Source organism: Chiloscyllium plagiosum, unplaced genomic scaffold, assembly GCF_037043375.1.
Source record: "Chiloscyllium plagiosum isolate Xiang-an unplaced genomic scaffold, Cpla_swu_hap1 HiC_scaffold_28, whole genome shotgun sequence".
NCBI lineage: Eukaryota > Metazoa > Chordata > Chondrichthyes > Orectolobiformes > Hemiscylliidae > Chiloscyllium > Chiloscyllium plagiosum.
In genome coordinates this window covers 50,855,823-50,882,919 of record NW_028270166.1, presented here as the reverse complement: position 1 = coordinate 50,882,919, position 27,097 = coordinate 50,855,823, and the positions used below count along the sequence as shown (strand labels likewise).

At 43.4% G+C, this 27,097-nt stretch overlaps 1 protein-coding gene across 1 annotated transcript in view; it reads left to right on the top strand.

The window, feature by feature from the left end:
* Positions 1-238: 238 nt before the first annotated feature.
* The window catches only part of LOC122565126 (AP-1 complex subunit mu-1), a 100,644-nt gene continuing 73,785 nt past the window's right edge, over positions 239-27,097 (top strand). The window contains exons 1-6 of the mRNA XM_043720762.2: positions 239-393; positions 2,852-3,008; positions 12,742-12,809; positions 13,850-13,980; positions 18,159-18,306; positions 19,324-19,450. Of these exons, the coding sequence (XP_043576697.1) occupies positions 352-393; positions 2,852-3,008; positions 12,742-12,809; positions 13,850-13,980; positions 18,159-18,306; positions 19,324-19,450 (673 nt within the window). The 5' untranslated portion in view covers positions 239-351. The remainder of the gene's footprint in view (positions 394-2,851; positions 3,009-12,741; positions 12,810-13,849; positions 13,981-18,158; positions 18,307-19,323; positions 19,451-27,097) is intronic.

Below are 27,097 nucleotides of genomic sequence, written 5' to 3'. Positions count from 1 at the left end.
GAGGAGCTCCCTTGCTCAGGCTCACATGGCGTCACGCTGAGGGACGACCCCTTGAAGACGGTTAAGCGGCCGAGGCACGTGACCGGGGCTCGCGCTCGCGCGCGCGCAGGCGGGCGGGCTCCCGAGCGGCTTCACCGGCACAGCAGGCCAATTAGAGCGTGCGATGTTGGCGGGTGCACGGAAGTGACGCTACTGTTATGGTGACGCTGCGGCTGAGATAGCGGGTTGGAAGCGGGGTGTGAGTTCCCTTTTAGTTCGGTTTTGCTGGCAGGGAGAGGGAGAGCCAGCCAGCCTGGGATAGCCGCGACAGGCCGAAGGGAGTGAGGAGGAGGTGGAGGTGGCAGCGGGAAAATGTCGGCCTCGGCCGTTTATGTGCTGGACCTGAAGGGGAAGGTGAGGAGCATGCGCGGGCGGGGCATTACCCAACATTCCACTCTTCAGGGTGGGCACATGCCCCCCCCCCCCCCTCCGGGTCTGGGTTGACAGATGGCCCTCCCTCCTCTGGGTTGGGTTGGGTTGGGCGTATGCCCCTCTCCCGGCACATGTCTCTCCTCTGGGTCAGGGTGAGCATATGACCCCCACCCCCCTCTCTGGGTCAGGGTGGGCATATGACCCCCACCCCCCTCTCTGGGTCAGGGTGGGCATATGACCCCCACCCCCCTCTCTGGGTCAGGGTGGGCATATGACCCCCACCCCCCTCTCTGGGTCAGGGTGGGCATATGACCCCCACCCCCCTCTCTGGGTCAGGGTGGGCATATGACCCCCACCCCCCTCTCTGGGTCAGGGTGGGCATATGACCCCCACCCCCCTCTCTGGGTCAGGGTGGGCATATGACCCCCACCCCCCTCTCTGGGTCAGGGTGGGCATATGACCCCCACCCCCCTCTCTGGGTCAGGGTGGGCATATGACCCCCACCCCCCTCTCTGGGTCAGGGTGGGCATATGACCCCCATTCCCCCAACTCTCTGGGTCGGGGTGGGCATATGACCCCCCCCCCCCACCCACTCTCTGGGTCAGGGTGGGCATATGACCCCCCCCCACCCCTTGTCTGGGTCAGGGTGGGCATATGACCCCCCCCCCCACCCCTTGTCTGGGTCAGGGTGGGCATATGCCCCCCCCCCCCCCACCCCCTCTCTGGGTCAGGGTGGGCATATGACCCCCCCCCCCACCCCCTCTCTGGGTCAGGGTGGGCACATGACCCCCCCCCCCCCCGGGTCAGGGTGGGCATATGACCCCCCCCCCCCCCTCTCTGGGTCAGGGTGGGCATATGACCCCCAACCCCCCCCACCCCCCCCCTCTCTGGGTCAGGGTGGGCATATGACCCCCCCCTCTCTGGGTCAGGGTGGGCATATGACCCCCCCCTCTCTGGGTCAGGGTGGGCATATGACCCCCCCCCCCCGGGTCAGGGTGGGCATATGACCCCCACCCCCCCCTCTCTGGGTCGGGATGGGCATATGAACCCCCCCCCCCTTCTCTGGGTCTGGGTGGGCATATGACTGCCACCCCCCCTCCCTCTCTGGGTCGGGGTGGTCATATGAACCCCCCCCTTCTCTGGGTCTGGGTGGGCATATGACCGCCACCCCCCACCCCTCTCTGGGTCGGGATGGGCATATGAACGCCCCCCCCCCCCCCCCCCCGGGTCAGGGTGAGCATATGACCCCCACCTCCCCCCGTGTCTGGGTCTGGGTGGGCATATGACCCCCCCCCCCCCTCTCTCTGGGTCTGGGTGGGCATATGACCCCACACCCCACGGATCTGGGTGGGCATATGACCCCCCCAGGTCTGGATGGGCATACGACCCCCTCTCTCCCTCTCTTCCCCCCCCCCCCTTCTGGCCCTTCCCCCCCCCCCCCCCCCCCCCCCCTCTCTCTGGCCCCCCTGTCCCCCCTCCTTAGTCTTGGCCTTTTACTTTCCTAATCTGACTACAATTAGAGCGACTAGTTCAGCAGAGAGATCAAAATGAAGCATTTCTGGTCCATAGTAGAGTGGCAGATCTATACCCTGTCTTTAACTATCTCAAGGCTGCAAGTTATTAGCGTGTCCAGCCTGTTCAGTCCCAATCTTGTCGTTATCAAAGAGCAATGTTTTATTCAAGTAAACTTAAATCAGTCCTCTGTTCTCCATTTACTTTAACACTGAAATTATGAGTGGTGAGAGTGGAGATGTGTTTAATAATGTGGGGATTCTGTGCCGAAATATAACAAACTGTAGACAGACTTGCAGATGGCTGGATGGTTTATTTTGGTTGGAGAAATAAGAATTCTGCTTCTTTGGTGACTCCGCACAGTGGTTTATGAAGACTCTGGAATAAACATGGCAATTAACGGAGGACTTTTTTCACACTGAGTGGGTTAGAACATGAAACTTGGTTCCACAAAGTTGTTGAAGCAGATAGCAATGATGCACTTAAGGGGAGGTTTGGCATATAAATCTGGAGGATAGAAAAGAAACATAAGAGAAGGGTTGGAAATGGTAATTGGAATAGGAGGAGAATCCTATGCAGTTCTCCAGGCCAATTGGACTGAATAGCCTGCTTATGTTGTAAATTCTACTTAAGGTTGCCCATGCTTTGGCGCGCTCATTTAGAAGTCACCGAATGGGCAGTGTGCTCTTTGTATGATTTTTATCTGAAGTTGGACTTGGATGAAGGAACTTAGATCTACATCTGGCTATACTCATTTGGCATGAAATTGTTAGCTTTATGTTTTGGAAATGTACAAATTCCATCTCTCTGGCACTGACTGTTCAGTTGTGAAACTGCTGTGTTGCACGTAATTATTCTCATAATTCAGTGACTCAGTTTCCTTAAAGAATTGTACCTATACAAAATACCCATTTCTTCTGTTTATCAGGTCCTGATTTGTCGGAATTATCGGGGAGATGTGGAGATGTCGGAAATTGAACACTTCATGTCTATTCTGATGGAGAAAGAGGAAGAGTGCTCCCTCACGCCAATCCTATCGCATGGAGTGGTTCGATTCATGTGGATCAAACATAACAATTTATATCGTATCCTTCAAAAAGCTGGTTCTGGGCAGTTGCTCTTAAAGATCACAGGTGTTGGGGTCCTGTATTAGCAAGCAGTCACACTATGGGAAGCGAGCTTTCACATTTAGCAAATAGCAGTGGACCCTTCCCAAGGGTGTTGTTAATTCTTACAAACAGATCCATCCAGAATTGACAATGCCCACCTAATAGATCAGAAAGCTTGGGGCAAAATGGGTCTCTTGTACCCCTGAGGTGTGCATTTGTAATTTAGTATGTTTGTTTTGCAATTTGACTGTATTCAACAACAATTAGCATCAATGATATGCATCTCAACCTTTGTACACTTGCCTCGAAATGCCAAACCTCTCAAAGTAACATAGGTTATTTGCTAATCAATTTGAGCTATTTGGTTTACCTTATCTGCAATATTTAATCTCCTTTGTGCCTTTTTCTTGATGGATTTATGAGTCAGTCTGAGTAATGGAGAATGTAGTTTTAGTTACACTTGCCTAACTTTTGCTTCTGGTAAATAATGTTTCAATTCTCAGTTAGTCTGTCTATCAAGTGGTAACTAGCTAAAATGAACTGTATTGAAGTTTCTTATTTACTGAAGGCTTGTTGTCAAATGAGAAGTTTTTGATACTGCACATGGATAATAAAATTATTGAACTTTGTCAGCAGCCAACTTTCCATACTTAGGTTATGAGGTTTGAAATGACTCGTTTTAAGATTAAAGTTAATTGAGATCTCAGGATTTTTAGGAGGTTTGTGCAGTCACCAAGCTCTTCACAGCAAAGACTTCATGTGCTGCATTATAACAATGCTATGCCAAATTGAAAATTCTCAGATCTCATTTTCAGTAAGTGTGTCTGGGATGCACTTGATCATTTTATAATGTCCAGGAATATAGTAGGTCATCCACCCATGAATATAATTTGCCATTCAGTTAGATCATAGCTGATCTATATCTTTACTGTGGCTCTTCACTGTCTCCTGTAACTCTTAATATCATTTTACAAAAATCTACAATTTTCCTTTTGGAAAAGTTCAGTTGTCTCCAAAACCAGAATTTTTAATGGAGTGTGTTCCAAATTTTTACCTACTTTTGAATTTAAAATATTAAGTTGGAACTTTGGAGAAAAAAAAAGTCAAAACAGTGGCACTTTCAAAAAGAAGGACAGACAATAGGCAGCACATGGTCTGTGCAGGAAAGAGAGAGAAAGAAACCCACACTGCTAACTGACACAGCAGTGAACCTGCGCAGTTAGTGTCCTTGCTGTCTGAATTCATGTATTACTGGACGTCATCCAGGAACACTTAACAAACAGCGAAATTCACAACTGATCTTGGAGGAACCTGTTTGGGAGAGTTCACAGCACAGGAACAGATAAGTGGATATTTTTAAGAGTAGCCTTTCTGTAAATTAACAATAGTGAGAAGAATGGGTTCTTTCTTGATTATATGTTTCATGAAGGTATGTCTCTTAAGTCAGAAATATAAAGTTAGCCTGGAGCAGTGTTATGTAGAGGAATAAGACGGTGCTGTTTTCTGAGTCTGTAGATTGGAAGAAGCAAAGATGGCCTTGAGTAGAGTGATGTGCACTTCTTGTCTGATGTGAAAGTTTGTGTTACTCATGATTATATCTACAATAAATGCCATTAGTTGTAAATCCTATCAGAATGGATTGGTTGAAGCAATAGTTAGAGGCAGTGAGGAATTTACAAGAGCTAGGGGTTGTGATGGATGGCAGTTATAGGAAGGGAGAAAAGCTGCATATACAGTCCCGTAGATGGGTTAACTCTAGGAAAGGTAAGAGAGGTAGGCAGGTAGTGCAGGAGTCTCTTGTAGCTATCTTCATTTCAACCAACTATGCTGTTTTGGAAAATGGAGGGGGTGATGGTTATTCAGGGGAATGTAGCACGAACAGCCAAATGTCTGGTATCCAGACAGGCTGTAATGTAATGAGGGGTGTGTTGGGTTCTAAGCAATCGATTGTGTCAGGGGGCTCTCTAGTCAGATGACCTGCTGGAATTTTCCAGCACCACTCTAATCTTGAGTCAGATGCACAGACAGATGTTTCTGCAGCCTGCAGCACAAATTCACAATGGTGCATTGCCTCCCTGGTGCTGAGATCAAGGATGTCTCAGAGAGGGTACAGAATGTTTTCAAGGGGGAGAGGGACCAACAGGGGGGCGTTGTACACATTGGAACCAACGACATAGGAAGGATTGCTGGAATTTCTTTTGGGGTAGAAGTGACCTGTACAAGAAGGATGGATTGCACCTGAATTGGAAGGAGATTAATATACTGACAGGGAGATTTGGTAGAGCTGCTTTCAGGTGTATTTAAACTAATAAAAGGTGAAGGGGTGGGACCCAGGGTTAGGTGAGGAAAGAGATCAATCTGAGACCAATAGAGTTGAGAAAAGAAACCAGTCAAACAGTCAGGACAGGCACAAAGCAGAGAATAAGGTAGGATTGATAAATTAAACTTCATTTATTTTGATGCAAGAGGCTTACTATGGAAGGCAGATGAACTCGGGACATGGTTAGGAACATGGGACTGGGATATCATAGCAGTTACAGAAATGTGGCTCAGGGATGGACTGGACTGGCAGCTTAATGTTCCAGGATGTAAATACTTCAGGAAGGACAGAAAAGGAGGCGAGAGAGGAGGGGGAGTGGTGTTTTTGATAAGAGGGATGATGTTAGAGCTGTACTTAGGGAGGATATTCTTGGGAATACATTGTGGGAAGTTATTTGGGTGGAATTAAGAAATAAGAAAGGGATGATCACCTTATTGTGATTGTGGTATAGACCCCCCCAATAGTCAGCGGGAAATTGAGAAACAAATTTGTAAGGAGACCTGAGTTATCTTTGAGTGGTTATGGTAGGGGATTTTAAATTTAGAAATATAGACTAGAACTGCCATAGTCTTAAGGGTTTAGATGCAGAGGAATTTTATTCAGTGTGTACAAGAAAATTTTCTGATTCAGTATGTGGATGTACCTACAGGAGAAGGTGCAATACTTGACCTACTCTTGGGAAATAATGCAGGGCAGGTAACTGAGGTGTCCGTGGGGGAGCACTTTGGGGCTAGTGACCGTAATTCTATTAGTTTTAAAATAGTGATGGAAAAGGATAGACTGGATGTAAAAGTTGAAGTTCTAAATTGGAGAAAGGCTCATTTTGATGGTATTAGGCAAGAACTTTCGAAAGCAGATTGGGGCCGGATGTTTGCAAGTAAAGGGAACGGCTGGAAAATGGGAAGCCTTCAGAAATGAGATAACGAGAGTCCAAAGACAGTATGTTCCTGTTAGGGTGAAAGGAAAGGTGGATAGCTGTAGGGAATGCTGGATGACTAGAGAAATTGAGGTTTTTGTTAAGAAAAAGAAGGAAGCATATGTCAGGTACAGACAGGAGCGATCGTGTAAATCCTTAGAGTTTAAAGTCAATCTCAACTTCCTTATCTGTTAGGCCTCTTGCATAGAAGTAAGTATAAAGGCAGTAGGAGTATACCTAAAGAAGGAAATCAGGAGGGCAAAAAGCGGCCATGAGATAGCTTTGGCAAATAGGGTTAAGGAGAAGCTAAAGTGTCTTTACAAATACATTGAGGACAAAAGGGTGACGAGGGAGAGAATGGGGCCCCTCAAAGATCAGCAAGGAGGCCTTTGTGTGAAGCCGCAGGAGATGGGGAAGATACTAAACGAGTATTTTGCATCAGTGTTTACTGTGGAGAAGGACATGGTGGATATAGAATGTGGGGAAATAGATAGTGACATCTTGAAAAATGACCATATTAGAGAGGAGGAAGTACTGGATGTCTGGAACTCTGTGGGAAGCCAGGGAAGTGATTGCTGGGCCTCTTGCTGAGATATTTGCATAGCCGGTAGTCACAGGTGAGGTGCTGGAAGACTGGAGGTTGGCTAATGTGGTCCCACTGTTTAAGAAAGGTGGTAAGGACAAGCCAGGGAACTATATAATGATGAGCCTGACATCAGTGATGGGTACATTGTTGAGAATCCTGAGGGACAAGATTTACACATTTGGAAAGGCGCAAGGACTGATTAGGGATAGTCAACATGGCTTTGTTTGTGGGAAATCATGTTTCACAAACTTGATTGACTTATTTGAAGAAGTAACAAAGCAGATTGGTGAGGGCAGGGCAGTGGACATGATCCATATGGACTTCAGAAATGCGTTCGGCAAGGTTCCCCATGGGAGACTGGTGAGCAAGGTTAGATCTCATGGAATGCAGGGAGAACTGTATATTTGGATAAACATTTGGATGTAGAACTGGCTCGAAGGTAGAACACAGAGGGTGGTGGTGGAGGGTTGTTTTTCAGACTGGAGGACTGTGACCAGTGGAGTGCTACAAGGATCGGTGCGAGGTCCAATACTTGCCAATTATATAAATGATTTGGATGTGAACATAGGAGGTGTAGTTATTAAGTTTGTAGATAACACCAAAATTGGAGGTGTAGTGGACAGTGAAGAAGGTTACCTCAGATTAAAATGGAATCTTGATCAGATGGACGAAGGGGCTGAGGAGTGGCAGATGGAGTTTAATTTAGATAAACGTGAGGTGTTTCATTTTGGGACAGCGAATCCTAGCAAAACTTGTACATTTAATCGTAAGGTTCTAGGGAGTGTTGCTGAACAAAGAGACCTTGGCATGCAGACTCTCAGCTCCTTGAAAGTAGCGTCACAGTTAGACAGGATAGTGAAGAAGGCATTTGGTATGTTTTCCCTTAGTGGTCAGAGTATTGAGTACAGGAGTTGGGAGGTCATGTTGCAGCTGTACAGGATGTTGGTTAGGCAACTGTTGGAATATTGTATGCAATTCTGGTCTTCCTATTGGGAGGATATTGTGAAACTTGAAAGGGTTCAGCAAAGCTTTACAAGTATGTTGCCAGGGTTGGAGGATTTGAACTATAGGGAGAAGTTGAATAGGCTGGGGCTGTTTTCCCTGGAGCATCAGAGGCTGAGGGGTGACCTTTATAGAAGTTTATAAAATCATGAGGGGCATGGATCAGGTAAATACACAAAGTCTTTTTACTGGGCTGGGGGATTCTAGAACTAGAAGGCATATGTTCAGGTTGAGAGGGGAAAGATATAAAAGAGACCTAAGGGGCAACGTTTTCACACAGAAGGTGATGCATGTATGGAATGAGTTGCCAGAGGAGTGGTGGAGGCTGGTACAATGGCAACTTTTGAAACCCATCTGTATGGGTATATGAATAGAAAGATTTAGAGGGATATGTGCCAAGTGCTAGCAAATGGGACTATGTTAGGTTGGAATATCTGGTTGGCATGGACGAGTTGGACTGAAGGATCTGTTTCCTGTGCTGTACATCTCTCTGACTCTAAGCTCTCCATCTAACACAATGACGACTGACTTAACACTAACTTTTTTTTTTACAAACCCACCAACTCCCACAGCTACCTGGATTATGCCTCTTCCCACCTTACCTCCTGCAAAAGTGCTATCCTGTATTCCCAATTCCTCTGCCCCCATCGTATCTGCTCCCAAAGGACCAGTTCCACCACAGAACACACCAGATGGCCTCCTTCTTTAAAGACCGTAATTTCCCTTCCAACTTGTATGAAGATGCCCTCCAACGCATCTCATCCATGTCCTGCTCCTCCACCCTCAAACCCCACCCCTCCGGTCCTCACCTTCCACACTACCGACCTTTACATAAACCGCATCATCCGCCGACATTTCCGCCACCTCCAAATGGACCCCACCACCAGGGATATATTTCCCTCCCCACCTCTCTCCGCTTTCTGCAAACACCATTCCCTCTGTGACTACTTGGTCAGGTCCATGCGCCCCAACAACTCACCCCCTCTTCCTGGCACCTTCCCTGCCACCGTATTGCAAAACCTGTGCCCACAACACCTCCTCCGCCTTTGGAGCCTTTCACATCCATCAAAGTTTCACCTGCACATCCGCCAATATCATTTATTGTATCCATTGTTCCTGATGCGGTCTCCTTTACATTGGGGAGACTGGACGCCAATCAACCTCACCACCCCGTGGCCGAACATTTCAACTCCCCTTCCCACTCTGCCAAAGACGTGCAGGTCTGGGCCTCCTCTACTGCCACTTCCTCACCACCTAACACCTGGAGGAAGAATGCCTCATCTTCCGCCTCGGAACACTTCAACCCTAGGGCATCAATGTGGACTTCACCGGTTTCCTCATTTCCTCCCCACCCCACCCCCACCTTACCCGAGTTCCAACTATCCTTATGACCTGTCCTACCTGCCAATCTTCCTTCCCACATATCCGCTCCACCCTCCTCTCTGACCTGTCACCTTCATCCCCATCTCCATCCATAATCTTGGTTACCTTCTCCCCAGCCCCATCCATTTATCTCTCCACTCCAAAGGCTCCTGCCTTATTCCTGATGAAGGGCTTTTGCCTGAAATGTCCATTTTCCTGCTCCTGGGATGCTGCTTGACCTGCTGTGCTTTTCCAGCACCACTCTAATCTAGACTATTGTACTTGGGAACTGTGAAAGCAAATGGCAAACCACCTGTGGGCTGGCGTCCACCACTTTCATGATCAGTGGCTTAAGTAGCTTATGCCAATTTACTGACAAATCCACAGAGATAATTGGCTTCATGTGTAGTACTATTACATCTTAAGGATTGATCTTCTGCAAAGGTATACCTTGTAAAGGCACCCCATAGCAAACAATCTAATTGTGGATGGATGAATACCAGTAAAAATGGGAAATAGTGTTCCTGATAGCATCCGTGAACAACTTGGGTCTAATTTTAAAGTGATGCTCCCTTGTTATAGATTGTCCCAACAGACAAGATTAGAACATAGAAAAATACAGTGCAGTACAGGCCCTTTGGCTCTCAATGTTGCGCCGATCCAAGCCCACCTAACCTACACTAGCCCACTATCCTCCATATGCCTATCCAATGCCCGTTTAAATGCCCATAAAGAGGGAGAGTCCACCATTGCTACTGGCAGGGCATTCCATGAACTAATGACTCGCTGAGTAAAGAATCTACCCCTAACATCTGTCCTATACCTACCACCCCTTAATTTAAAGCTATGCCTCCTCGTAATAGCTGACTCCATACGTGGAAAAAGGTTCTCATGGTCAACCCTATCTAAACCCCTAATCATCTTGTACACCTCTATAAAGTCACCCCTAAACCTTCTTTTCTCCAATGAAAACAGGCCCAAGTGCCTCAGCCTTTCCTCATACGATCTTCCTACCATACCAGGCAACATCCTGATCAACCTCCTCTGCACCCGTTCCAGTGCCTCCACATCCTTCCTATAGTATGGCGACCAAAACTGCACACAATACTCCAGATGCGGCCGCACCAGAGTCTTATACAACTGCAACATGACCTCAGGACTCCGGAACTCAATTCCTCTACCAATAAAAGCCAGTACGCCATATGCCTTCTTCACAGCACTATTTACCTGGTGGCAACTTTCAGAGATCTGTGTACATGGACACCAAGATCCCTCCGCTCATCCACACTACCAAGTATCCAATCATTAGCCCAGTACCCCATCTTCTTGTTACTCTTACCAAAGTGAATCACTTCACACTTACCTACATTGAACTCCATTTGCCACCTTTCTGCCCAGCTTTGCAGCTTATCTATATCCCGCTGTAACCTGCCACATCCTTCCTCACTGTTAACAACTCCACCGACTTTCGTATCATCCTCAAACTTGCTCACCCAACCTTCTAGCCCCTCCTCCAGGTCATTTATAAAAATGACAAACAGCAATGGTCCCAAAACAGATCCTTGCGGAACACCGCTAGTAACTGCACTCCAAGATGAACCTTTACCATCAACTACTACCCTCTGTCTTCTTCCAGCCAGCCAATTCCTAATCCAAACCTCCAACTCGCCCTCAATGCCATACCTCCGTATTTTCTGCAGTAGCCTACCATGGGGAACCTTATCAAACGCCTTACTAAAATCCACATACACCACATCTACCGCTTTACCCTCATCTACCTCCTTAGTCACCTTCTCAAAGAATTCAATAAGGTTTGTGAGGCACGACCTGCCCTTCACAAACCCATGCTGACTATCCTTGATCACATTATTCCTATCCAGATGTTCATAAATCCTATCCCTTACAATTCTCTCTAAGACTTTGCCCACAACACAAGTGAGACTCACCGGCCTATAGTTACTAGGGTTATCCCTACTCCCCGAGGAATCCTGAAGAAGGGCTTATGCCCGAAATGTCGATTCTCCTGTCCCTTGGATGCTGCCTGACCTGCTGTGCTTTTCCAGCAACACATTTTCAGCGCTTATCCCTACTCCCCTTCTTGAACAATGGAACCACATTTGCTATGATTCTTTCTCTTTTTGCCTTATCATTCCATCCCTTTGAATTCAGCCCTGTTGTGATGAAAGACAATATCCAATCGCGTTTTTAAAATTTACTTTTGTACTTGTCCACTAACTTTGCTTTGGTTGAATTCCTAAACCTGCTCCAGCACAGTTCCTGACTTGTGACCCTTTGGATAATGTTCTGATCTAACTTTCTTTGAACCACAGTGAATGATGTCATGGTCTCCCACATTGGATTTTTTTTTCATTTCAGTTTTGCTGACTCACCTTATCTATCCATATTCCATGTAGCTTTTTGCTGCTATCCACATTAGTTGCTGCACTTTTTCAATGAGAGTTGTGAGCATATTTAGATATGCAGCTCTATTCCTTACATATTGCTTTATTTGTATTTGTAAGTAGTGTTCCTTGTATGGATCCCTGGAATATACTCCGTTTGGTGCATACAGATCAATGAACTTTCTGACTTCTGCCTTGTAACTAATTCCCTATCCAAGCAGACAGGTTACCTTCAATTCAAAATGCTCTTATTTTGTTGGTAGTCTCTTCGATGAAACTTTGGAGAATTTATATGAAAGTCCATCAACAACAACAACAATATGTGCAATCTCAACAGCTTCACCAAGTTAGTACCAGATTTGTATAATGCATTGTATAATCTCTACCCACTTTTCAATTATTCGTTTACTTATATTTCTAAAAGACTGGAAAGCTGTCTGAACTGGATGTCATCTCATCCCCTAACGTCAGTCACTTTCAGGATCTGAGAGGAGCTCCTTCATACTGGTCAGCCTCACAACTTGGCAGAATCATTCAAGTTTGTTGTTCATGTACCGTATGTTATCATCAGACTAGATAATGCAGAGTGCCAGTTATGAGACTAAACTCTGACTCATTTATCTGTCATTGACTAATTTGTCAATTAATTGTGTTACCATTGAATGTTTAATAAGCTAGATAAAAGGCTGTCTGTCCAATCCACACAACTCTATTCTTTCCAGCTGTTATGCTGCCTTTTCTCATGCCAGCTGGTCCACCAACCTTACCCCATGCTATTATTGCTACAGCCTAATGATTAAGCATTTCCTTATCTCTTACCAGCTGCACTGTTTATCAAAAAGACACTCTCGACTTTGCCTGAAATCACAGAACTTTCTGGTTGTTTTTGCTCACATATTAAAGTGTGTAGATGCTATGCAGATTGCAATGTGTTCTTTTGTGCTCTATTATTAAGTGATATCTTTTGTTCTTGTTTTACTGCACTCAATATTTGAAAATTCTGTAGATGGTTCTTAATTTTCTCCCAGGAGATTACATAGTTCCAGTTGCTTGGAGAGGATGTGGGGTGGCGTACGCAATTATGGCCATTAGGTTAAATGCCTTGACTCTAATCTCTGCAGTTGTTGCAACCTCGAAGAAGAATGCGTGTGTGTCTCTGGTATTTGCTTTTCTATATAAGGTGGTTCAGGTGAGGATATTAGTTTTATTTCTTCCTCCTGTCCCCAAAATCTTTTGCTGGTCTGGTGAATCAGTAGCTTTCCCATTTCCTTTTTAAATGTTTTGAGGGTTTTAAAATTGGCTTACATTGAGGGTGGAATTAAACAAGTTGAAAGACTCCCTACGTATTCTGTTATTCACCCATATACAGAATGCAAATGTTCACTTGTGAAATGTGTAATTTCAACCAACAGTTTGTTGCTTAGTTACAGAGATGGTGATTCTCCAATTATTTTTGAGAACTTTGGAGCTCTGTTGAATGTGTTAAATGCTTAATCGTGCTGTCAAACATCACAAGACTCTTCTAAGTTTGTAACAGGTCGGTAAATGAATTCCAGGCCAGATGGTGAAGAATGAAATCAGACGCACATCCTCTTCTTGCATGTCCTTTTACAGCTTTACATACGTTTGTTTATGACTCATGACTTTGCTATTCAAAACTATCCAACTCATGGTCAAGCATTTTCAATGACCTAGCTTCCAGTGTTGTCTGGGAAAGAGAATTACACAGACTAATGACTCTGAGAGGAGAGAAAAAATTCTTGTCTCAGTCTCAAATGTGAATCCTCTAATTTATTAACTCTCCCCTGATTCTAGACTCTTCTGCAGGCTGTTTCTGAGATTAACTAGCATAGCTAAAGCCAACGACGTTCCTGTTATCTATCAGATTTGCCTTCAAGGTACTGGTTGAGATGGCTGACTATTAGACTTGCTGACAGTGACTGAGATTACCTAGCCCTGAATAGAATGACATACTCAGCTACCTCTGTGTAATCAAGGCTTTTGGGACTTTTGTTGACCTTGTCTTCTTTTGTTCCTTTCCTAACAATAGAAGCCTGTTTCTGCTTGGTGGAGGTTGGAAACTGTTATGTGGGTGTTACAAGCTTGAGTTTGCATTCTCCTATCTGCAGTGAAAGGTGTTGTTTCTGTAGCTTCATCGTTGCATGAAAGTTTGAACTGTAGGGGTCATGGTATATCGACATTGACATTTCTATCCCCTTTTCTTTCCAGGTATTTTCTGAGTATTTTAAAGAGCTGGAAGAAGAAAGTATTCGTGATAACTTTGTTATAATCTATGAGCTACTTGATGAGTTAATGGACTTTGGTTATCCACAGACTACAGACAGCAAGATTCTGCAGGAGTAAGTGACTTAATGTTTATTGGTGTATTGCTCTAAGATAAATGGTAATCAGCCAGGAGGTAAATACACCTCCAAAAATCTTAGCCTTTTTTTAAAAAGGAAGAATCTGTGATCTTTTTGTTAGTGATTGTGTAATTGCTACATTTGTATTATTCCACTGGATCCTCTTACTGTTTTTCTGAACCATCCCAGAGGTTTCAGTTTCCCATTGGTAACTCTTCGAGGAGAAAGTGAGGTCTGCAGATGCTGGAGATCAAAGTTGAAACTTTATTGCTGGAACAGCACAGCAGGTCAGGCAGCATCCAGGGAACAGGAGATTCGACGTTTCGGGCACAGGCCCTTCTTCAGGAATTCCTGAAGAAGGGCCTGTGCCCGAAACGTCGAATCTCCTGTTCCCTGGATGCTGCCTGACCTGCTGTGCTGTTCCAGCAATAAAGTTTCAACTCCCATTGGTAACTACCACTTTGCTGAAATTCAGCATGAGCAAAAATGGATCTATTGAATAACTGCTCAATAAATGGCAGTGAATGAAGGCTTAGCCCATGCCCTCATCCCAGTATGAATTATTTTTTTAAAAACTCATCTCTGATTTACAGGGTTAACTTATACCCTGTATCTGTATGCTACCTTTTGTTTTTTTTAAAAAAAGTTTAATTCCTTACTGCGGTTAGTTTTTTTCCTGCTTATGATTATTTATGCATCATAAATAGCACAGAAACCGGGAATGCAGCCCAAATGATCTTTGGTAATGTTTATGTTCTGGAGGAGCCTCCTCCCACCTGTGTAGATATCCTTATGTTGACTTTTCCTGACAAGTAATAAAGTACCTCATTACCTAACTGTTTAAAAATTCAGCATCAATGAATGAATTTGCACATTTGGTTCCCAACATGCTCTTTACTTGAAAGATACATCAAAGTTAATAGTTGGACAAGTTACATTATTAAGTTAGACTATCAGATTTAATACTGAAATTAATGATGTGGCATTTATCTCACAAGTACTTGATGCCATAACGCAATTTTTGAGGATGGAAAGGTTTTTAAAGCTGAAGTGAAAATGGATAAGGTTTCTAACAAATGGTGGTACAAGGGTATGGATTACTTTCTTCACTGATCAGTGCATCAGATCAGTGTAGCTTTAAGATTAAAACATGATCAGGTCTTTGATAGGGTGTACGTTCCTAGGCATTTGCTGTATTGGCATGTCAAACAGTTTTGTTTGCTTTGGAGATGGTGCTGTTATGAATGTAAATGCTTTGAGACAAGAAGGTATGCAGTGAATTAAAGCAGATAAGTAAATGAGAGCAGGGAAATGTGCTGATCAGTTTTAGCTTGTTTTTTTGTAATATATGCACCAATTTCTTGAAACTCTTGGTAGTTCCAAGACCATAAATGCTGAGTGTTTTTTGCCATTACCTCTGAGAAACTACTTTTGTTGGCTAATAAAAGCTCATTCTATCTTTTTTCCAATCACTGGCATTAAGGTCAGTTGTAGTGCCTCAGCATTGCCCTGGCTGTTTGGTTATCTCAACGCAGACCTTTCTAATTTGGTAATGTGAGAAAGAAAGCTTATCTTTTTCTGGGCATGTCCACCCTGGCAATCTGTTGGTCTCTCTGCTAGCTTGTCCCCGTGTCTCACTGTCATTCCATCCAGAGCCAATCTACCATGCATAACCTTGAGTTTATCTAGAACTCTGCTGCCTGTTTTCAAGAAGGCATCCACCCCTCTGATCACTGATCTACAATGAATGCATGTTAAGGGTGTAACATCATAGAGGCAATGTTACTAGACCACTAGTTTAGAGGTGTAGAATGATGACCCCAGTGTATGAGCTTAAATGCCATCACAGCAACTCTGGGAAATTGATCATACTCTCTGCCTTTCCTACCTGAGACTGTCCTTCAGCAGCAACTGAATCAGTCAGGCACAACCTTTTGGCATGAGGCTGCAACCACTCAGATGGACTCTGGACATAGTAAGCAGTACCTGGCTGGCTCGGATTCTGAAAGCTTTATTGCTTTTGCTGGTCTGAGGGGTGATCCATTAATAATACTTCCTTTAACCCTCTTGTCCTTGCTGCCTTTTGATCTGAAGAATACTGGCACAGTGGAGTCTGTCAACCCTTTGAGTGTGGCCCAAAAACTTTAGGAATTGACTCCAGGGATGGGGCATTTGGAGACTGGGTCTCCTGTGACGACACCCAGCGAAATGCGTCCAACCAGAGTTAGCAATGTAACAAAGGGTAGTACCAGATTTTTTTTGTGCACTCCTGAGAGTAGAACAGACAAAATTAACATGAGGTCTGATGTGTCCAAAATTGCAGAGCTTTGATAATATAAATTTAAAACAAGACAATTTCCGTTCTTCCTGGTATTTGTAACTAGAGGACAACTGATTTAAATGAATCACAGGGCAGACAGAGGCTGATTAAGATTCTTGGTCCTTAAGCAATTTCTTTTGGATGTGAAAACTGGAATCAATCCTGTAACTTTTCAGGAAAGAAGAGGAATATCTGTTGAAACATTATAAAAGTATTGGGCGAAGACCAAGAAATTTGATAATGGGATGATGGGAGGTCATTCTCTGAGATCTGGTGCAACTGGGTGGATCAAAACATTCTAGTTTTCCTCGAACCATTATCGGAAGACTGAAAATCTTTTGATATCTTGTGATTTGTACACATTCTACATGTATTAATGTAAACCTGGAATTGCTTTTCTATAGTGTTGAAGTGTACATTTGCACTTATACAGAGAAGGCAAAAACCTGCCCTCCTGTTCAATGAAGCCAAACACCAAAGTTTTCATTTGTATCTTTAGTTGAATTTTGCTTGGTCATAAAGAATATAAATATTGTGGTTTTATGTTTATTTCACTCTACCCTTTTCTTCATTTTGCTTTGCTCTATAACTATCTGGTCATAGGATACAATAGTGGCATATTATTTGCTGAGTGAATGGTTTTTAAAATGAAGTTGCCAATGAAAATAATTGCTAATGAAATGCAGGTACTCCTTCTGCTTTGCATAATGCTATTACTCAGTAACAGTTTGTTTTCCCACAGGATGGTTGGCTGCAGTTACTGTCTGGCCATTTCAGTGTACTTTTAATCAGACCACCCACCCAATCTGGGAGCTTTTCCTGGACATCTGTGACCCTTTAGTGAATGGCACTTCTTATCTTGTGCCACTCTCGCAAACCCCCTCTGCTGCTTTGAAGTTAAAATGAAGGTTATTCAAAACCCCTCTTAACCAGAATGTAGTGTTTATAATAAGTTCGGAAGCGCCTAATCTCTGAGACAGGTGTTCTCTATTTGAAAATGGTAAAACAGTTCTTGAGTTGTAAGTACTGCTGGAAAGGTTTCCCTTGGGAATATGTTGGTGAACTTCCCTCTTTGATTGGCACAGGCAGCTTGGTGTCGCAATGGAATTGCTAGTATTGATAAAGCTCTGATGAGTCATCTAGACTTAACGGCAGTTTGTTCTGTCCACGGATGCTGCCTGACCTGCTGTGATTTCCAGTATTTTCTGTTTTGAGCAAAATATAGGTCTGGAGTTTGAGGTCCCAATAGCGGTGAACTGGGGAGAGCAAAACTGTGATGGTAGGGTTGGTGAACGATGGGAGTTGAGCTGAGGATATCCACATAGTGGGGGACAGTAAAATGGGCAAGCAAAGCTAGATGTAGAGGCTACTGGTTGGACAGTGGGAAGGTGCTGGGGTAGTGATAGCTCAAATTAGAAATTCACTGAAGAAAACACTTCGGTAATTGTTGGTAATTATTTTATCATTAGGTTGAAGGTGAATCTCGAGGAGCTTGTCGTCATTTCTTCATATCAAATGGGAAATGGCATTCCAGGATTATTCTATGCCACAGGACCCCTCTGTTCACCCTGCCACTGAATCCCCACAGCAGCCAGTAGAGAACTTCTGTTGCCTGCAGCAGCAGATTGAAGAGCATAGTTTTAAATGCAGTCAGTGGGGTATGTCTCTGTATTGCTACTGACTTGGGAAATCCAAGCAATATTTACCCATCCAGCACCAAAGTGTTAGGACTGGAATCAAAGCTGTAGATAGATTGAAGAAACATGACTGCTGTACAAATTCAACATCTGGGTGTCACTTGTTAAGTTGGCCTTGTATTGGATGAATCTCCACCTTGTGTTCATTCCAATCTTAGGTACATCACGCAGGAAGGTCATAAGCTGGACACTGGGGCTCCCCGCCCACCAGCAACAGTCACTAATGCTGTATCTTGGAGATCAGAGGGCATCAAGTATCGGAAAAATGAAGTTTTTCTCGATGTTATTGAATCTGTCAACCTACTGGTAAGTTCATGCTCCGTAGACTATTTGTGCTTAGCAAAGTTCAAGACTTCCAATTCATTTGGGAGAGGGAGGAGAGAAAAGTCAAATCTGTCAAAACAAACAACACTCTTGAATGAAGCACCAGGCATTGGTAAATGCTCAGATCCTTCATACGAGTGGCTTTCCAGTTAATGAAGCCGTTTTATGACCTATGGATCATCCCTTAAATGAGTGCTGAGACCTGCATCCAACCTATTTCACTGCACAACTTAAAAAGTCCACTTGTATGCATTTCAGGTGATCTGGTGGCTTTTCCTCTACTTTGGTCTATCTACTTGACCTGTGTATGACGTATAGATGCAAATGTTTCCCAGTAAGTTGTGAGTACTACCTTGTGACAAGTATGAGGCATATGCAGCTGGGCTAATGATATGGGCTGCTCACAACGTTTTAAAGGAAGCATTGATACTTGAAAGATGTGTGGGATACAAAAATATATTTTGAGTAGTATCACGGCAGCTTTCTGCAGTGGATAAGTGCATTCACCTCTGAATCCTGGTTTTGATTCTGCCGCTTGCTATTTGGATAAATATACAAGCTGCAATAATCCTGCTTCAGCCTGACAGTGACCATAATGCTGATAGTCAGTGGAACTGATGTTTATAAATTGGTAATGCCATCTGAAAGGGGACAGACGCAGGCAATGGATGTCATCCTGAGGCAGTGGACTTCTATGAAAGTTTGGGTTTTGTTGAGGCAGCTGTCCAAAGCTCGGTATAGGAATGACTGTCCTTAAAGTCACAGCAAAAGAATTAAAAAGTTGCCATTCCCCATTCTGATGTTGCTCACCTCGCTGAGCATTAAAAAAGTTAAACTTCATTTCTTGAATGTTTTTTGAAGTGTTGTCCCATGTTCAGTGCCTGAATGTTTCATCGTTTGATTTTCTAGTTTGCATCAGTAAAAACTTTTATATACTTTGTTTGAAAGGAAAATCAATGTGAATCAGTTCTACAGTTGTCATCTTTTCTGTCACTCTAGGTTAGTGCTAATGGAAATGTGTTACGTAGTGAAATAGTTGGCTCTATCAAAATGAGAGTATTCCTATCGGGCATGCCAGAGTTAAGACTTGGACTTAATGACAAAGTATTGTTTGAAAACACAGGCCGTAAGTATTCTTTTAGTTACTGTGACAAGCAAATTGTTAATTGTTAACCCTTCTGTTTCTTGTGCATAAAGAAAATATGGCTAAAACTCTGTACTATACTTGTGGGATTTAGCATAGGGAATCTTGGGCAGTTTCTTGAGATTTTTAACTCCTTTTAATATCCAAAGGATATAGTTTGTAAAATTGAAGCTACCAGTTTGATGAAATTTGGAGGAAGTGGAGTTAAATGTTCCAGATGTGTCCTCTTGGAAAGATCAGAAATCATATCACATCACACCAAGTTATAGTCCCAACAGGGTTATTTGAAATCACAAGCTTTCAGAATGCTGCTCCTTGGTCAGGTGAAGTAAAGGGAAGCACACAGGCACAGAAATAATGGACAGAGAGATCATACAAATGGTGTGAGTAGAGTGTCTACAGGCTGATGGAGTGAGTAAAATGTCAATAGCTGAATAAGCAAGTGAAGGGATGACCTATATGATTAATTAAGGCAGAGAGATAATTACAAAAAATTAATAATAAGGTGGTGGAGACCAACCAAATGGCTGGCATAACATGATTGGTATTTTTCGCAGTCTTCAACAAGTCATCAATGGCGACGAACTGTAATCTCGGAAAACTAATTAGGGCGTAGTCATGTAATGTGTGTTGCAGTGTAGGAAATCGAGAGTGCAAAGTTATTCCAGGGTCAAAAGACAAGATACGAGTAACTGCGAAAGGATAGAAAAAAGCTAGAAAAAGTATTGAATGCACCAAACTGGGCAAAAATAAAAGGATATGCAATAAAAGCTGTAAATAGGGCAGTGACCGCACTGTATCTGGTGGTGTTGCACGCCCATTTGTGGAAGAGTTGTGCAGTGCTATGTGAGAAGCATGTGATGAATTGTGTGATTAGCATTGAATTGGGGGAGCTGGCTGTGAAACCTGCTAATGAAAGGAAATCACCTTAATTTGTAGAATGTCCTTTTACAATTAGATTGCATCCAATCACTTTGCAGGTAAGAATTACTTTTGAAATGTGATCCCACGGTGTAATGTAGAAAATGCATCAGCTAATTCACACACAACAAGATCCCATGAGGAGTGTAATTCCCGTAATATGACAGACTCTTAAGACACAGAAGCTGGCTATCTAGCCTAGCTTTCAGAAAGCTGGCAAATTTAGTTCCACATGTCTTTTTTTTGTGATCACTGGCAAACTAGTTTTCTTCAGTACATGGTCAATCTTATTCCACCATCTCTTCAGGCAATGTATTCAGATCTTAACAATCCTCTGTATTATATCATCCCAAGTTCATTTATCAGTTACTTTCAATTTGAGATCTATGGTTGTCTTACCTTTGTCAGAGGATATAGCTTTTTCCTACTTGCTGTATGAAAGCCTCTGAGGTTTCCCCTTAACATTCTCTGCCGTAAGAGAGCAATTCCAGCTTCTCTAATTGCTCCATGTCAGTTTGCTGGATGACTTGGGTGTAGATGATATGGGTGATTGAACTATCAATGTCTGTACTGGCTGTAGTAGTTCATGGAAGCCTGCATCTTTCTAGCTTGATGCAGAATGGTGCTCTTCAGGCTGTTTCTCTTTTAGAGGCGTATATGGTACTATGTGGACTGAGGCTTAAGTGATGCTGAGGCTCCTTTGTACCCATTTCAGGACCTTGATGTTCTTCCTAAAGTATGGTGCCCAGATTTGTGCACTAGCTAAGGCTAAATTGAGATTTGTAAAGGTTTAATACTGTTTCTTGTTTCTGTATTCTCTCTTCTTATTTGTAAAACCAAATATTCCACAAGCTTTCTTGACTGACTTCTCAAGTTGCCATTTTGTCTTCAAATGTTTGAATACCCAGCCCACGTCCCTCTGTTCTTGTAACATTTAGATAACATTGCTTGCCACATTATTTCTTCAAATTGCATCACTTTACAATTGCACAGAGTCATTTCATCTTGGATCTGCCTATTTTACCAGTCTGTCTTCAAGTCTTCTATTTTAATTTCCCAGTCTCTTCCCATATCCCTTAGCTTCCTAAGACCAAGCATCAGTCCGTCTCAGCCTTAAATATTTTCAGTAATGGCACATCCACATCTCTGAGGTAGAGAATTCCAAAGACTCTCAAGTCCTCATCTCAGTCTTACATAATTGACCCCTTTTCCAGAGGCCATCCCCCTGTATTCAAGATTAAATAAAAACAAGGACTGCAGATGCTGGAAACCAGAGTCTAGATTAGAGTGGTGCTGGAAAAGCACAGCAGGCCAGGCCGCATCCGAGGAGCAGGAAAATCGACATTTCGGGCAAAAGCCCTTCATCAGGAATAGAGGCACCCTGCCTCTATTCCTGATGAAGAGCTTTTGCCCGAAACGTCAATTTTCCTGCTCCTTTGATGCTGCCTGAGTTGCTGTGCTTTTCCAGCACCACTCTAATCTAGACTCTGTAATCGAGATTGCCCAGCCCACTTAGTGTCTAACTTGTCAAACCCCTTAAAAAATATGCTTCTGTTAAGACTTGCAAAGTATGAGCATGTTGTAAGTAGTGTTATCTGCAGACTTCTGGAATTAGCTACTCCCTACTATCTACTCCTAATTCCTGGTCACCTATGTAAAATGAGAACTGATTGGTTCCAGTATAGACCTTTTCTCCCCTGTCAGACAAACACCCATTTACTCTTCCATCTGTTCCTTGGCCAATTTTATACCAATGTTGAATCCAGCTTGTGTTTGTTGAGAGACCAACACTGGGCAAGATTCTGATGAGAACTCCCCAACTCTTTTAGTGTATTATAGCCAGATAAATACAGAGTCAACGCTATGTACAGATTCTCCTGCTCCTTGGATGCTGCCTGACCAAAACCACACACTCGACTCTGATCTCCAGCATCTGCGGTCCTTACTTTCTCCTATGTACTGATCTGCCAACTTTGCAGTTGTCATGCTCTTCATTGCTGCTGCTGTAAGAAGAACATAAATAACCTTCACAAATAAACCAGATTGCTCACTTCTCTAAAAGGCCAAATGTTATTTTTTACAAAACCAATTAATTTCCAGATGATGTGTTGGCCAGGAGTGATCTCTTGCCCACAAACCACCAGTTGCCTTGTTTGTGCCAGCAGTCCTCGTGCTTCCTGCAATTAGGAGCCAACTTGACTTGTGCCAAACCATTTGGAAGGTTGCTGCCCCGTTTTGTGCCTTGTAATTTCACTGGATTAAAGCAGCTGTTTGTTTAACCAAAGCAGAGCTCTAATGAAAACACTGCAGTCAGTCAATAATTGTGTTTTCCGCAAAATGCTTATTTATATCAGAGAGAGAAGTGGTGGATCTGTTGCTATGATATGTTACATTCTGTTTATGATGAAGAGAACCTGCACAGATAAATTGAGCGACTGATGTGACCTGGCTCACAGTTACTAGAATGGTTGTGAGCCTTCGCAGACACATTTCACAAAGTGCCTCCACTTCTGGGTGGGAAGGGGAGAGAAGGAGGGGGAGGGAAGAGTGATTTTTACAGCAGCAAGTGGAACTAATTTTGCCTTGTCCGTATTATTTTCCTGTTCCTCAGGTCAAGAAAGAAATACATTCCACTTGTGGGTCACCCATACACATCCCCAAGATGACCAAACAATGTCCAATACACTAACATCATTTAAAGACTGCTTTGACACTTGCCAGAAATAGAAAGGCATAAACCATTTAAAAGGAGTTGGTGTGGAATATTTCTGTCTTGCCTGAATAGTATAAAGAGTGGTTCCACTCCTTCTGTTTGAGGAAGCACTGTTCGCCAAGTGCTACAACCTAATGTAAGCTGCTCAACCGAAGGATGCTTCACACCTGGCAGCAAGTATCCCACTTACTTTGCACCTGCCCCAAGATAACAAACAGGAATCTGGGAGCAGCAAATAAGGGTGACCTAAATATTGATGCACATCTGCTAAGGAAGAAAGGGAAAAGCTTACTGAGTGAAGACATTTGTTTTCCTGGAATGACAGGGGAGGATTTGGGTATATTACTGGATATCTGGTAATGAATGAATTGCACACTTTTAAGTAAGTCTGTTAAAATATTTTCATGTGAAAGTCAAAACTCAGATGAGGACTGAAATTAATGAAACTATAATTGATAGTTTGATCAGTTTATCAGAGTTTCCTGATGACTAGATAAAGGCAGGATAGCATTCCTTTAAGAAAATACAATTACATTTATCTGTTGGGATAGCATTTGAAATGATATGTAGGGGAATGAAAATTGGAAGAGGACTAATCTTTATACATGAGACTATGAAGGTACGAGTTCACATGGACATGATCTCTACTTGTTGGTGCATTGTAAATCTGTATTGAAGAGGATGTTGGAATTGCATTTACCTCTGGTCCAGAATGAAGCATTAAATTTTCTGCTGTGATCTCTCTTCACATTGAGAAATTTCTGATGATAAAGTTGTGTTCTTTCGTAGAGTCACAGAGTCATAGATTTATAGCATGAAAAGAGACCCTTCGGTCCAACTTGTCCATGCCAACCAGATATCCCAACCAAATCTAGTCCCACCTGCCAGAACTCGGCCCATATCCCTTCAAACCCTTTGTATTCATATACCCGTCCAGATGCCTTTTTAATGTTGTAATTGTACTAGCCTCCACCACTTCCTCTGGCAGCTCGTTCCATACACATATCACCCTCTGCGTGTAAAAGTTAGGTCTCTTCTATATTCCGCCCCGCTCCCCCCCCCGCCCCCGGAAAAGACTTTGTGTATTTAACTTTTCTGTGTCCCTCATGATTTTATAAACTTCTATATAAGGTCACCCCTCATCCTGTGATACTCCAGGGACTACAGCCCTAGCCTATTCAGCCTCTCGCTGTAGCTCAAATCCTCCAACCCTGGCAGCATCCTTGTAAATCTTTTCTGAACCCTTTCAAGTTTCACAACATCTTTCCGATAGGAAGGAGACCAGAATTGCACACAGTATTCCAACAGTGGCTTACCCAATGTCCTGTACAGCAGCAACATGACCTCCCAACTCCTGTACTCAATACTCTGACCAATAAAGGAAAGCATACCAAACACCACCTTCACTATCCAATCTACCTGCGATTCCACTTTCAAGGAGCTATGAACCTGCACTCCAAGGTCTCTTTGTTCAGCAACACTCCCTCGGACCTTACCATTAAGTGCATAAGTCCTTTCCCAAAATGCAGCACCTCGCATTTATCTTATTTAAACTCCATCTGCCACTTCTCAGCCCATTGGCCCATCTGATCAAGATCCCGTTGTAATCTGAGGTAACCTCCTTCGCTGCCCACTATACCTCCAACTTTGGTGTCATCTGCAAACTTGCTAACTATACCTCTTATGCTCACATCCAAATCATTTATATAAATGATGAAAAATAGTGGACCCCGCACTGATCATTGTGGCACTCCACTGGTCACAGGCCTCCAGTCTGAAAAACAACCCTCCACCACCACCCTCTGTCTTCTACCTTCGAGCCAGTTCTGTATCCAAATGGCTAGTTCTCCCTGTATTCCGTGAGATCAAAGTCTTGCTGACCAGTCTCCCATGCGGAACCTTGTCAAAAGCCTTACTGAAGTCCATATAGATCATACCTACCACTCTGTCCTCATCAATCTTCTTTGTTACTTCTTCAAAAAATTCAATCAAGTTTGTGAGACATGATTTCCCACGCACAAAGCCATGTTGACTATCCCGAATCAGTCCTTGCCTTTCCAAATGCATGTACATTCTGTCCCTCAGGAATCCCTCCATACTTGCCCACCACCGACGTCACGCTCATTGGTTTTTCCTTACCACCTTTCTTAAACGTGGCACCACGTTAGCCAACCTCCAGTCTTCTGTCACCTCGCCTGTGACTATCAATGATACAAATATCTCAGCAAGGGGCCCAGCAATCAATTCCCAAGCTTCCCACAGAATTCTAGGGTACACCTGATTAGGTCTTGAGGATTTATCCACCTTTATGCATTTCAAGACATCCAGTGCCGCCGCCTCTGTAATATGTACATTTTTCAAGATGGCACTATCTATTTCCCTACATTCTATATCTTCCATGTCTTTTTCCACAGTAAATACTGATGCAAAATATTCATTTAGTATCTTCCCCCATCTCCTGCAGTTCCACGCAAAAGCTGCCTTGCTGAATTTTGAGGGGCACTATTTTCTCCCTAGTTACCCTTTTGTCCTTAATATATTTGTAAAAACCCTTTGGATTCTCCTTTACCCCATTTCTCAAAGCTATCTCATGTCCCCTTCTTGCCCTCCTGATTTCCCTCTTAAGTATACTCCTATTGCCTTTATACTCTTCAGGATTCACTCGATCTCTCCTGTCTATACTTGACATATGCTTCCTCCTTCTTCTTAACCAAACCCTCAATTTCTTTAGTCATCCAGCATTCCCTACACATACCAGCCTTTCCTTTCACCCTATCAGGAATATACTGTCTCTGGACTCTTGTTATCTCATTTCTGACGGCTTCCCATTTTCCAGCCGCCCCTTTACCTGCGAACATCTGCCCCCAAGCAGCTTTTGAAAGTTCTTGCCTCATACCGTCAAAATTAGCCTTTCTCCCATTTAGAACTTTAACTTTTACATCCGGTCCATTTATTCCTTCACTATTTTAAATCTAATAGAATTATGGTCACTGCCCCAAAGTGCTCCCCTACTGACACCTCAGTCACCTGCCCTGCCTTGTTTCCCAAGAGTAGGTCAAGTTTTGCACCTTCTCTAGTAGGTACATCCACATACTGAATCAGAAAATTGTCTTGTACACACAATAAATTCCTCTCCATCTAAAGCCTTAACACTATGGCAGTCCCAGTCTATGTTTGAAAAGTTAAAATCCCCTACCATAAACACCCTATCATTCTTACAGATAACTGAAATCTCCTTACAAATTTTTTTGTCAATTTCCCTCTGACTGTTAGGGGGTGCATAATATAATCCCAATAAGGCGGTTATCCCTTTCTTATTTCTCAGTTCCACCCAAAAAACCTCCCTGGATATATCTCCGGGAATATCCTCCCTCAGTACAGCTGTAATGTTATCTCTTATTAAAAATGCCACTCCCTCTCTTGCCCCCCTTTCTATCTTTTCTGTGGTATTTGTATCCTGGAACATTAAGCTGCCAGTCCTGTCCATCCATAAGCCATGTTTCTGTAATTGCTGTGATATCCCAGTCCCATGTTCCTAACCATGCCTCGAATTCATCTGCCTTGCCTGTTAGGCCTCTTGCATTGAAATAAATGCAGTTTAATTTATCAGTCCTACCTTGTTCTCTGCTTTGTCCCTGCCTGCCCTGACCGTTTGACTCGCATGTGTTCTCAAATGTACCAGTCTCAAATTGATCTCTTTCTTCACTATCTCCTTGGGTTTCCCCCACCTCCGCCCATCTTACTAGTTTAAATCCTCCCGAGCAGCTCTAACAAATCTCCCTACCAGTTATTAGTCCCTTTCCAATTTAGGTGCAATTTGTCCTTCTTGTACAGGTCACTTCTGCTCCAAAAGAGCTTCCAGTGATCCAAAAATGTGAATCCTTTCCCACTTAACACATTGTGTTCGTGTTGTTGCCAAAGAACAGTGAAGGAACAATCAACAAAATCTTTGATTTTTGTTTAGTTTGAAGAGAAGTGTTCTACGTGTCAGCACC